This window comes from Primulina eburnea, chromosome 14, assembly GCF_022965805.1.
Source record: "Primulina eburnea isolate SZY01 chromosome 14, ASM2296580v1, whole genome shotgun sequence".
Classification (NCBI taxonomy): domain Eukaryota; kingdom Viridiplantae; phylum Streptophyta; class Magnoliopsida; order Lamiales; family Gesneriaceae; genus Primulina; species Primulina eburnea.
The window spans coordinates 8084779-8099110 of NC_133114.1; the positions used below are offsets into that span (position 1 = coordinate 8084779).

General features: G+C 34.6%; 2 protein-coding genes across 2 annotated transcripts; both read left to right on the forward strand.

Annotated features, from left to right (window-relative positions):
- The first annotated feature begins 304 nt into the window (after positions 1–304).
- Positions 305–6465, forward strand: LOC140811928 (phenylacetaldehyde reductase-like). Its single transcript, XM_073170055.1, has 6 exons — positions 305–496; positions 1291–1460; positions 4529–4720; positions 5008–5170; positions 5241–5421; positions 6208–6465. Exons 1-6 carry the CDS (start codon positions 379–381, stop codon positions 6335–6337), a joined length of 954 nt encoding a protein of 317 aa, XP_073026156.1. The 5' UTR covers positions 305–378; the 3' UTR covers positions 6338–6465.
- A 6345-nt stretch (positions 6466–12810) lies between these two features.
- On the forward strand, positions 12811–13684 carry LOC140811137 (uncharacterized mitochondrial protein AtMg00860-like). Its single transcript, XM_073169010.1, has 2 exons — positions 12811–12909; positions 13136–13684. The coding sequence occupies exons 1-2, from the start codon at positions 12811–12813 to the stop codon at positions 13682–13684; spliced, it is 648 nt and encodes a 215-aa protein (XP_073025111.1).
- The last annotated feature ends 648 nt before the right edge of the window (positions 13685–14332 follow it).

Genomic DNA, 14332 nt, shown 5'->3' on the forward strand with positions numbered 1-14332 from the left:
ATGTTTTCATTGAAGAAAATGAATAATAATTATATATATAACATAAAAAAGTAATTATAATTATTTATTAATTTTACAAATAAATGGTTAGTTATTTATTTTTTTAATACTTATTTATTTATGTTAATTATTAATAATTAAGGAATATTTCGAGAATATTATTTTTTGGGGTAATATTTGAAATAATAGGTTGAAGATGAATGTTGTATTTGATGTAAAAATCGCCAAATTTATATGTAAAATTTACGTCAAAATAGATAGATTTTGTGGTTGAGAACGATGTCAAGATTATATTTTTAGTTGGACCAATTTGTGAGGCCTGCAAACAGGATAAAGAAAACTACAAAATTGGGGCTGAAACTCGATCGAGATTAGAGGATGAGTGGAGCGGGAAAAGTTGTGTGCGTGACTGGAGCATCGGGCTACATAGCCTCATGGCTGGTTAAGCTTCTGCTTCAGCGGGGTTACACTGTCAAAGCCACAGTTAGAAACCTCAGTCAGTAATCTCTATTTATATGTTTCTTGCAATTTTTTTTTGTGGGTTTGGAATTATCAATTTCTTGATGAACTTATGTGTTGGTAGTTTGAAATCATGGGTTGGTCATAAAACCAGGTAATTTCATTACTATTTTGTGTATTCATATTGGATAGTTAGGTTCTTGTTTTTTGCTTTCTGGGTTTTTATCTTGTTGAATGTAACAATATATTTACAATTTTTTTATCACGATTTTACCTTCAGAAAGTTATCTTGTCGTTTTGTTTTGCAAGATTTTGATGTGATGTCCTGATGTTCTTGATCACTGACCTCAAAATAAATAAAAAATAAAATGCAACAAAAACAGAACTAAGGAGGAAGGATCCGGCGTATGGCCTAGTGGGAACTTTTGTTGCTATCTTTATGGCTATTTTTTTAAAATTCTCATGAATAGAAACTATGGAGCAGCTACTTAGTTTTCTGTTGATTGGCCTTACAATTATAATTCTTCAGACCTCTCATCAAATGAATGTTGGTGTTCCATGAATAATTATGATATCTTGAGTCTTGACGTTCACCCCTTCTTACATAAGAAATCGGGGAACTACACTAAATTCATATTCAGATTTTTCTGTAGTACATAAAAATGTACATACCCCCTCCTCCCTCCTCCGCTCGACCATTGAGGTGCGATATAGTTTTAGTAAGAAATTATTAATGTTTCTGCTGTTTTGGGTTGTGTCCATGACTTCAGTGAGTGATATTCTTCAAGATATATCTGCTAGCAACATTTGTCTAAGCACTTTGAAACGCAGATGATCTAAATAAAGTAGCCCACTTGAAAGAATTTGAGGGAGCTGAGGAGAGATTACACTTGTTTGAAGCCAACTTAATAGAAGATGGATCTTTTGATTCTGCGGTTCATGGTTGTGAAGGGGTCTTTCACACAGCCTCGCCAGCTTTCCTTGAAACAACCAACCCACAGGTTCTTTGTTATCCTTTACTTTTTTTAATAATAACTAGGTGAATTATTATATTTCTCTGGAGCCTTGTTTTGATCATTCTCATTGTTCATTGTGATGAACTTGAACACTTGTCAGATTCACTTGTCATGTTTTGATTTGGAATAGGTCTCTTGTGAGACGGTATCACGAATCTTTATCTGTGAGACAGGTCAATTCTACCGATATTCACACTAAAAAATAATAATCTTAGCATAAAAAGTAATACTTTTTCATGGATGACCCAAATAACAGACCTGTCTCACAAAATAAACCCGGGAGACCGTCTCACACAAGTTTTTGTCATTGATTTGTTGAACATGTGATACCCTTGACGAAATTTACAATATAAAAATAAAAAAATATTTATAGATTTATTTTTATATTATGAAACAAAATTCAGAATTTTGATTTCCATTTTTGGGCTATATTTTGCTTCACGCCTTGTAAATATAGTACGGATTTTTACAATATATATTCAAAGAAAGACAATTATTTTCAAATTAATTAATATTTTGCTAGTATAATTTTCAAATTAATTATTTTTATTTCCTTATTATTGTGCAATTATTAGTAGTTAAAATTTTTAACTGGCATTTTAAATTCATTTTAATTGTGATATCAATTCCTCCAATTTTAATTTTTACGTCAATTATTTTATCAATTAAGATAAGATAATCAATTACCCATTTATATTATATTTATTGATTAGTCATAAAATCAATCTTTACACCCTAATTATTATGACAAAAACTTGTGTGAGACGGTCTCACGGGTTGTATTTGTGAGACGGGTCTTTTATTTGGGTCATCCATGAAAAAGTATTACTTTTTATGCTAAGAGTATTACTTTTTATTGTGAATATGGGTCGGGTTAACCCGTCTCACAGATTAAATCCGTGAGACGGTCTGACAAGAGACCCACTCAATTATTATTAGTCATGAACCACCATAGCCTATCAAATCCCTACACACGTTTCCTCCCCTTGTCTATAAAATACCATTTGATTCTTCCTTTCAGCCGAATGATCTTGTTTCCAAATGAGGTTATTAGTTTAATATTCAGATTGAGTTTTAATTTCTATATTTAATTTGAAATTACTAGTGTTTAACCAGTTGTAACCGATTTTCATCCATTTCTTTTAATATCATAATGTCCCCTATTTAAGTGGTGACTTATCGTGTACTCATCATCAATATATAAAGAGCAAAAATTTGTATGAGACGGTTTTATGGGTCGTATTTTGTGAGACAGATCTCTTATTTTGGTTATCCATGATAAAGTATTACTTTTTATGCTAAGAGTATTATTTTTTATTGTGAATATGGTTAGGGTTGACCCGTCTCACAGATAAAGATTCGTGAGACCGTCTCACAAGAGATCTACTCAATTTAAAACCTTCACTAGCCAAAAGGTTGACACTCAAGATTTAGAGTCAATTCATATTCGGTACAATTTTGTCTTCATTTTGTTTGTCCACTTGTATACTAGAAATTATATTTCTTGATATACATATTTGTTTTTGTTTCGAGTGTTGAAACCCAACATTGCCAACCATCTCATAAACTCTCCCTTTCATATTCGTATATAGCTATTCCTTTTTAATTGAATTAGCGGCAGAAATGACAAAGGCCACCGAAGATACACGCCTTTTTAGTAGAAACATCGAATATTTTGAATTATAGATATTTTAGAAATTTTTGAGCTCTGCCCTATAGTTGATGATAGAGGATGATCCCCTCTATTTTTTACACTATGGATTTGAGGATACCAAAATACTTTGTAAGTGGACTTTTATATGTATATATATATTTTCATAATAGTTTGCATACTTTTTTTTTGGAAGTAGACTTATGTTTTAAAATAATTAATATGTTTCAAATCAATCTTTCACAATATGATTTGTTCTAAATCAATCTTTCACAGTATGTTCATTTTCATATCAAGAATTTTTATAAATTCAAAGAGACTATTATGATTTGAATTAGAAATGGTAAAAGAATTTTCCGAAACATGATAAGTTCTGGCAAGTTTATTGTCCTGATGCGGTTGGTAAGAATAATTGATATATGAGCTCACCTCTTAAAAGAATTAGATTGATCAGTAACCATGAAAAATTAGATGAATTTTATTGTTATATGTCAAAGGCACTGTTAAGATTGGAATTAGAAATGAAACACAATAAGTTTATAGTCCTGATGCAGTGGGTAATAATAACCGATATATGATCTTACCCCATTGAGGAATTACATAGGATTGATCTGTAACGAAAATGACATGAAATAGTAGGCAATAAGAATATGATATGTATATGAGATGTTTATGATATTCCTGTGACAAGTATAAGCTATGTTTTGCACTCTATCTATTCCTTGTTTCGATCCTATTGCAACATGTCACTTTCTAATTTTCACGGTTATATATATGTATATTCTGTTGTTTATGTGTTCGAACGACTCTTACTTACAAAATATTTCGCAAAAAACTCGCCCCTTATACTCCGTCCTCAAATAAAAGCAAGAACTCAACGAGGAAGAGCATACTTAGTTTTGGGTCCGGTGAAAAGAAGAAATTTAAAATTGTTATTAATTGATTTTCGCTGCCGTTATTTCGATAAATTTTAACTCCGCTGAGGTATTTGATTTATGTTTTGTATTTTGGGATATAAGCACAAATTTCGCAATGAAATAATATAATGGTTTTAATTAAATTATGTACTACGAAGCTTGTTGTTTTCTCAATTTTTATTTGAAAGCAACGCCGATGTCGCATCTCGATTCCAGGGGGTGAAAATATATTTGAAATCTAGTACTTGAGCTCCAACAATATTTTATCTCTAAATATTTTCACACAGTGCTAAAACCTTGACTGTAAGTAAATTCATGGCAGGGAGTGAGGAAGGCCGAAGTTCAAAATTTACACATATGAATGCATTTGGAAGTTTTCACGACATTGTTTAGATTAATTTCCTTATTGTCCTTGGCTTTACACATCTTTTTTTTTTCGAATCTTTTCTCAAACTAATTTTGATTCATTTATGCTATCGGTTTAGGCAGAACTAATAGAACCGGCAGTGAAGGGAACTCTAAATGTCCTAAAATCATGCAGCAAAGAATCATCTGTTAGAAGAGTAGTGCTAACATCCTCTGTCGCTGCAGTTACATTCAATTTCCGTTCCAAAGGCCCTGAAGTTATAGTTGATGAGACATGGTTTTCTGATCCAGTATTCTGTGAAGAAATCAAGGTTTGTAGCCATTAGAGTACCATGGATTTTATCCTTTTCTACTCTATATTCTTATCCTTCATGGATTCATCATGATCCAGAATTATTTCCAACTATGAGATTGAAAATTTAAAGGATCCTCTAGGCACCTGATGTTGATGATTATGATTCTGTTGAGGTTTGTTTCTATTAAAATACCCCACAAATTTGAATGCAATAGACGGTCTGTTGAAAAATAAACTGAGATTAATGTAACATGAAAAGTTTGAGAAATTTTTTGATCCAAACATCATATCTCATGCGCGCAGTCGTGGTATTGTCTCTCAAAAACATTGGCAGAGGAAGCTGCATGGAAATTCTCTGAAGAAAATGGAATAGACTTGGTAGTAATAAATCCTGGATACACGATCGGCCCCCTCCTTCAGCCAACGCTTAATTACACTTCTGAGGCTTTCTTGAACTTGATCAAAGGTGTGTCAAATGGTTTGTATGTCTTTTCGTGATTCGGTATTTTTAGCATAAAACTAATGTTCCATTATAGGAAAAGGAGGATTCCCATCTTATCGATTTGTTGATGTTAGAGATGTTGCTCAAGCACATATTTTGGGGTTCGAGAAACCTTCAGCTAGTGGCAGATACCTTTTGGTTGAAAGATCTTTAACTTGTTCGGAAGCTTTGGAGATTTTACAGAAGATTTATCCTTCCATGGACGTTCCTAAAATGTAGGTCTTTCTTTGAAGATAATCAACTTCTGTTAATGCATTACTGCCAAATGGGGAATACCCTTTGCCATGCAGCTTGAGATGAAGTTTATTTAACTACTGTTTGAAAAGTGGATGTCCAAATGCAAACTCAGGTTTCTTATCCAAAGCTTAGGCCTTAGCTATTCTCACCTTCACTTTGCAAGGAATTGAGCGAGCGCGCATCAGCCTGGACGGTCGCCATCCATTCTCCTAACTTCTTCATCCGTGCTTACATGTTTTTTTCCAAATAAGATACATATGATTTTCTCCCCTAGCAATTTATTGTTTAAATTTGCCTCCTATGTATCCCGAATCGCTACCAAATGCTTAAGTTTCATCATGGATCAAGGTTCCAACCAGGTAAAATTTGATACGAAATTCCCTTTGTTTCTCCGCCGATCCATATTGTAGTTAGACACACACAACCATCGGTATGAATTTCTGTATAGTTAGTTTCATGGCCAATAAGTTTCCAGCTTTGATCCGGCAATGAAATCTACAAACCGTGTAGCGTACGGTGATTGTGTTATTCTACAGTATAAAAGATGTATGATTTCCGGGATTGCTTCTTGTTCAAACATCATACAAACCATTTATGTACCACCCTATCCTTACCTTTACCTGAGACAAGAAAATATGTTGAGATCTATTCGCTTGGATCTCTTACTCAAGAACAAGATATTTCTGTATACAGTTCATTTCCCTCTTGACTATCCAATGGTTTAATGCACTTATGCTACAAATGCTAACTAGTTTTGCATGCAGTCCTGCAGGAGATCCAACATACAAGGTATGCAACAAAAGAGCACAAGATTTGGGCATCATCTTCACGCCTTTCGAGGTGAGCCTCAAGGATATGATTGAAAGCTTGAAAGAGAGAATTTTGCTTAGTTGAATCTGCAAATAGCTCTCACCTTGGGGGCCGATTGTATCTCATAATCCATCGAATGTAGCAAGTTATCCAGTCATTTTAGTCAGACTCTTAAAAGAGCATATCGAATTTATTAGCTTGAAGCTTAATATGGGGGAAAAAAAAAACTCGTTGAAGGATTATTTTAAAAAAATCATATCAAATAAATAGTCATATATATGTAGGAAATTCGAGAGGTTGAAATTAAGAAATTCACAGTGGTGACAAATTAAGAAAATATCAATTAAAACATATAATAGTAAATTAGGAGTTCAAAATTTTGTGACTTTTATCTTATTTTATTTGCTTTTATGTGTGTGGTAAAAGAGAGTTGTCTGCTAAATTTAATAAAATCTCGTCAAAATGAGTTTGCTAAAAATGAAAATAATTATATATCTGCATTATGCATTAAATGCTTAACAGTAAACTAGTAACCGTGGCACACGCATTGCGTGTGTCGTGAATACACGTGGCTAATATATTAAATATTCATAATATTACAAAATAATGACGTCACAACATAAGGAAAAGAGTTTATTTTTCACGGTGGCTAGTTTGGAGAAAAAATAATATTACTTTTCACGTAAGCAGTTTCCTTATGACGGTGAATATAATATTATTTGTTAAGAAAAAATATAATATAAAAATGAGAAAAGGTAAAATAGGAAAAAAAAGTTGATGTCCTCATAAAGCGGTTATTATTAGGGACTCAACTATAATAAAATAGTAAATATAAAAAATTAAAAAGGGTAAAACAGGAAAAAAAAGGTGGTGTCCTCATAGAGCGGTTATTATTAGGGCCTCATACTTAATATAATAGTATAGATATATAATGAATAGTTTATTATATCAATTTTCGATTGAGATTAAAGGCAATACATGAAATTCATTCTTGTAAATAGAAACCAAATTCAAAATTTGTATTGTTTTATATCATTTTGTTTACTTACAGTTTGGGTTTTGTGTCATATTTACATGTGTAATGCTGCATAAGTGATTAACATGATTTATATACTACATGATTTGTTATATTTCAAATATTAATTGTGATCATTAGCATTATATAATGCATGGTTATAGCAATTTCGTTTACTTGAATTTTATAATGAATACTTCAGGTGAAACAAATATCACGCTCCGAGACCGAGACATGTCATCGACGTTGTTTGACAATTTAAATCGTGAAACAAGCCACATATTACATAAAATAGTCTAAAGTCAGTTTATTACATAAATCAGGACTATTTTTTACAGTACATAACATAATTGTGGAAACGATGACGTAACTAAAATTGATGCTTAAAACTGGTGTCTCGAACTTGCTTACCAACTCCAAAACACGTGTTGTTCAACATCTTCCAATTGATTTTCGAGCTTGTCTGAGGAGGGAAGTAAATGAGTGAGTGTTTGGGAAAACACTTAGTATGTGGGGATCAATCATATACAAGAATATCGAATATATATAATCTGAGTTCAAATGTCACATGTCTCAGAACATGTCGCAACATTAATCATGACATTAGAAAAACAAAATTCGAAACAAGCCATCAAAACATATCGTAAATGAAGCATAAACTTATAGAAGACTTTGTTATTCATCTTTTTATCCATGGTATAATAATCAGTCCCTAAATGTTATTTCTCAAAGGGGTGGACCATATATCGGTATTATAACCCAACACACCAGGTCTTATCTTATCTTATTTTATCATGTTTCAGAAATTTTCTTATCACTTTAAATTTGAATCGTAATAGTGAATTTCCAAGATTTTATAGCGTAACAAAAGAATAATGTGGAAGAAACATATATGAAATCAGAGGACGTGAAATGAGTAGTGTACGGTTACCGTGTACGTCCAAAAATTCAGTTACATAAATCGCATGCATAAAAATTATTAAATTGCTAAATTAATTTAATTAAATGATTTTGGATGCATAAATGATATATTTTGATTGAATAAATGATTAATTGTGCAATTTTTCTTAATTTAAAGATTTTAGACGAATATCGGTGATTGGCCAGAGATCTAGGACTCGAGACAATTAAGTTGTTAAAGATTTCAAAGCTAAATTTTTATTTTTAGTTAAGAAAATATTTATTTTAAATAATTTAAGAATTTTAAATTTTTTAATGTCAAATTTAAATTAATTAGTGGGAGCAAATAATTTTAAGTAATTTATATGAGATTTTGGACATAATTGTTTTTAAATCTTTTTTTGAGACCTAATGATTTATCAATCTTAATGGGCCTAATTTATTAATTAAAAATTAGGGTTGAGTAAGCTCATTAATTAATTGAATAAAAAGCCTTTTGTTATTACTTTTTTTTTTTTAAAAAAAAAGAGTCATAGCCATAAATACACTCCCCCCTCCCCGCCCGAAACACACACACACAAAGTTACTTGAATTGAAAGGGGCGAAGAAACAGCTGAAACTTGGGGTCCTTGGCAATGAAATTTTCTATTTTTTTCTCCTTCGTTTTTCGAATTTCTTTATCATTATTCCTTCCAACAATGATCACTCGACTCTCTTGCATCCTATTGTGGGTTTTCTATGGGTTTTTGTCAATAAAAAAGGTAGAAATCGTCTCACGTTCGTCACCGACGTTACACCACTTCGATATTCGTATTTCGAGCATTTTAAACGCAAAGACACGTTTTAAACTTTTTTTTTTGCATCATTCAAACCATGATATTTTGAAAGAAAAATATGATAATCAAGTTTTATTAACGCTTTGAATAATTTATTTTAAAGTTTCGAAGTTTTTAATACACGTTTGAGCCACATTATGATTCCTAGGGACCCGTTGCCACTTAGGGAAGGGATATGATGTTTAGAAGTCCTAAAGAGAGTTCCATGTAGGTTAGAAAAGGGCTGGAATGGGAGGGGAAAGCACCGAGCCTTGGTCAGGGTTTATTGCATGTGTTGGGTTCGGTTTTGGCGAAAGACGGCGTATGGTGGGATTTGCGGTGGAGCTGGTGGGTGAGCTATCCAGTAAGGTCCTAATGGTGGCTAAGGGGCTGGAGTTGGTCTAGCTAGTGGCTGGTCGGAGGTGGTTCACGGGAAAAGGGGGCCGCGACGCACAATTATGGGGAAACCATGTGTTTTGGCTAGGGCTGAGGGAAGAGGCTGGACCGTGTTCTTGTGTGGACTAGAATGTGGCTCATGAGGGTGGACTAGGGTCTAGTAATTCGTGGTTCAAATTTTGGAAAAATTTATTAAGTTTTGAGTTAAATCGGGTTATGAAACAGAATTACGGTTTAGCGATTAAGTTGAATAAATCGAAGGGAGTGAGTTTATGTTTAAGAAAATTAGTAGAAGTAAAAAAACAAGGTTATATGATGGTTCGAGATAGGCTCAAGTCAAGAAACGTAGTAAAAAGTCAAAAACGTGAAATTCGGGTTCCAGGGGTAAAATGGTCATTTTACATCTCGAGGAGTTCGTATGTTTTCTGGCAGTGTCTTGAGAGGTCATAATATATGTTAAATGATTTTTAAAATGATTATGGTGAATTTAAGATATTTTTACGATAAACGCTACAGTTGAGCGATTTTTCAGAAAATTCTTATTTCACGATTTTCGGAGGGTATTATATTTTATAAGAAAGAAAAAAAATTTTGAAGGATGTGAATTGAATGTGATACAGAGGATTTGTGGAGGATTCGTCTTAAGAAGGGGCGGTTAACTTACTTTATTTTAGGCCACGGCCCAGTGACGAGAGTTTCTCACGCCCTGCCACCAGGTACCGTGGTTTATAGATTGATCAATCGAACAGATGATAAATGATAAAAGATAGTCACTTTCAATTATCAGACTTCACCGAAAATGATTTATGATAAAGGATGAGGAAATGCTATATATAATGTTGAGGATTTTGAATGATTTATGAAATGTGTATGCTAACGATTTTTTCAGAAGTATTTTATTAAAAATATTCTTTTAAATGCATGTGCTTGTATATGTAGTATTTGTTATCACGGTTGGTAAGTACTGAGTCGTTAGATTCAATAGGTTTGAATGGTCGCAAGTGAGGATGATGTTTAGGGAGGTTCGGACACTTGAGTGGATCGGACATGGCAGTACACTTCCGAAGACCTTACGTTTTCCGCAATATTATGATAATAAAATTTTTTATTAAGATTTTGAGGGTTATTTTAAAGAGAGAATTATGTTTCGTTTTCAAAAGTTTAGACGCTGGATTTCTTATGATTGATGTATGCTTTTATGATTGACGATTTATGGATTTTTATCGCAAATCAAATTTTCTTTAAATATGGATTTATCTTTTGGTATGGTTCGATCTTTATGAAGTTATTGAAAAATAAATCTAGTATTATTTATTTAAAATAAGAGGTAAAAGATGTTGCAGTTGGTATCAGAGGCAAAGATCTTGTAAGAGTTGTGTTTACTGCCATTCCGAGAAGCTCAAGAAGTCAAGCCTCAAGTATGCGAGTTTTTACTGCTTTATTTTTTTCATATTAGATTTAAATGCTTCTATGATATGGATATTAGGATGTTAGACGTTCTTTCAAATTTAAATGCATGTTAGTTACGTGGTCTAGACGGTGTGTACAACAATGCCTCCGAGACGTACTGTCCCCATGCATATAGAGGAGGATAGACGTGAGGAGATACCTCGACCACCCCCGGATGCTACTACATGGGTTATAGAGGGGATGGCTCGATTATTGGAGTAGCATGTTGGCAATGTTGTTCGGGGACGACAGGAGGATGTGTATAAACAGTTTAGAAGGATGGACCCAAAGGATTTTTCTGGCACTACTGATCTATTCGTGGATGAGGGATGGATCCGATCGCTGGAGGTGATTTATCGCTACATGAATATGGCTGATGCTGACAGTGTCCGATGCACCATTTATCCACTGAAAGATGATGCGTCGTTATGGTGGGAGGGTGCCGAACGATGGGTGAATCTGAATAGCCTGACTTAGGAAGACTTTAAGAGGATATTATATGATAAGTACTTCATTGCTGACGTGAGGTCGAGGCTGAAGCGAGAGTTTATGAATCTCCAACAAGGAGACATGTCTGTTGTTGAATTCGTAAAGAAATTCAGTAGGGATTGTCACTTCGTGCCCTTGATCTCCAATGATGCTTTTGAGAAATTGAGACACTTCCTGGATGGTCTCAAGCATACTGTTCGTTGGGATGTGCTGCTGGGATATCCGACGAACTATAATGATACTATCACGAGAGCCTTTAGAGCAGAGCAGTCACTGAAGGATATTGAGAGGGAAATGCAGAGGAAGAGCCCCCTCCACAGTAGCATCAATAACAAAGTAAGAAGTCGTTTCCGAGACCACCAAGATGCCAGGGACGATAAAAACCACATAGATCAGGTGCCCCGAAGACTGATGAAAATCCGCTCTACAAGGAATGTAATCTCTAGAACTATGGCAAGTGTATGTGGGGGTGCCGACAAGTGCTTCAAATGTAGAGGAGATGTGCATAAAGCTACTGATTGCCCGAAGTTGAGGCAGCCCATGGCTGGACGAGCTTTTTTTTGCATGCTGAGAAGGCGTAGCTAGACACGACACTTATTACCGGCGGGATATTTATAGTTGGTGTAGCCACCTACAATTTGCTAGATTCTGGAGCTACACATTCATTCGTATTTGAATCTTTCGTGAAATGGTTGGGAATCTTACCGGAGGACGTGGAATCGAGATTTAGAGTTACAGTGCCTTTGAGGGAACATATGATATCTACCAGCATGGTGAAGGATGTGGATCTTAAATTGCAGAAGAATGCCATTCGATCAGATCTTATTGTGTTGGCGATGCATGAATTCGATATTATTTTGGGAATGGATTGGTTAACGCTGAATGGAGCTTCGATTGATTTCCAGCAGAGGTCGGTGTCTATCGGAACACCCAACGGGAAATCATTTATCTCCGAGGTAGTAAAGAACAGACAAATTTCGTACATCATTTCTTGTATTTGTAGTTCTTTTCTAAGTCGTCTTTTCTACTACATTGACTTGCAACGAGAGTATCGTTGTCACTTATTTAAGTGTATTTTTAGAAGCTATATTTTCTGGCTTGTGTGCTTTTATATTTATTTAAGAATAAAAACAAAACACTCTTTAACATTAACCCAAACGTAAAATTTGTTTCTAGTTTTTTAAATAAATTTTATGCAACGAAGCTTATGCGAAGAGGCTACCAGGGTTTTCTCGCCAGTGTCATCTATGTGCCTGATACTGTAAGTAAGTCGATTGAAGATGTAGAGGTTGTCGGGGAATTTCAGGACGTATTCCCTGATGATGTTGATGGCATCCCACCCGAGAGAGATGTGGAATTCTCGATCGAGTTGTTGTGAGGTACATTGCCAATCTCTAAGGCACATTATCGTTTAGCACCTGTAGAGATGAAGGAGATGAATGATCAAATTTAGAAGCTGCTAGACAAGGGATTTATTCACTTTAGTTTCTCCCATGGGGCTCACCAATATTGTTTGTGAAGAAGAAGAAGGATGGGAATATAAGACTCTGTATCGATTATGGAGAGCTAAACAGGGTGACAGTGAAGAACAAGTATCTCTTGCGAAGAACTGAAGATCTATTTGACCAATTGCAAAGAGCTTCAATATTCTCGAAGATAGATCTTTGATCAAGATACCATCAGTTGAGGGTAAAAGAAGCAGATGTGCAAAAGACGATTTTCAAGACTCATTATAGACATTATGAATTCCTAGTGATGCTCTTCAAATTAACGAATGCCCCAACGATCTTCATGGATTTCATGAATCGCGTATTTCAGCCGTATTTTGATCAGTTCATTATCGTATTCATAGACGATATTTTGATATATTCGAATAGCAGAGAGGAGCATAGTCAGAACCTGAAAATAGCATTACAAACACTTCCAGACCAAAAATTATATGCAAAGTTCAGCAAGTGCGAGTTTTGGTTGGAAAGGGTGGTGTTCTTAGACCACATTATCTCGAATCATGGAGTGGAGGTCGATCCAACTAAGGTCGAGGCAGTCAAGGAGTGGTCAGTGCCTAGAAAAGCAACCGAGATATGTGGTTTCTTAGGCTTAGCCAACTATTATCGCAAATTCATCAAGGTCTTTTCCTCCATTGCAGTGCCCTTGACAGCTCTGACAAAGAAGAATGTCAAGTTCATATGGGGAGCTGATTGTCAGGACATCTTTGATTGGTTGAAGCAAACTCTTACTACGGCACCTGTTTTAGCTATGCCATCAAGTCAAGGAGATTATGTGCTGTATACAAATGCTTCAACGATAGGTTTGGCGCATTTCTTATGCAGCATGATCAAGTTATTGCATACGCATCTAAAAAATTGAAAGTACATGAAAAGAACTATCAGACTCATGATATAGAACTAGCAGTAGTTGTTTTTTCTTGAAGATTTGGAGACATTACTTGTATGATGAGAAGTGCAAAATCTTTACCAATCACAAGAGTCTCAAGTATTTATTCACCCAGAAGGAGCTGAATATGAGGCAGAGAAGATGATCAAAGCTTTTGAAGGATTGTGAATGTGATATTAGCTACCATCCCGGGAAAGCTAATGTAGTTGCAGACGCATTGATCAGAAAAACCATAGTCTTAGCCCAACTATCAGTACAAGAACATCTTTAGATGGAGATTCAAAGGTTCAATCTTGATATGTATACTAAGGGCAAGGCACGTAATCTTTAAATGGAGACAGCGGGATGAATCTAAGGGTCGGATGCTATATTCAGCGGAGGATGGCTTTGTTAGATATCAAGGCTGACTTTGGGTTCCTAGTGGAGAGTCAATTAGGATTGAAATCATGACAGAATCCCATAATACTCCATATTCCATACACCCGGGGAGTACAAAGATGTATAAAGACTTGTAGTTACTGTATTGGTGGCCGTGTATGAAACAAGACATTTTTTCTATCTGAATGCATAACTTTTCAAAAAGTAATGGCGGAACACAAGAGGCCGGCAAGGATGCTCAGA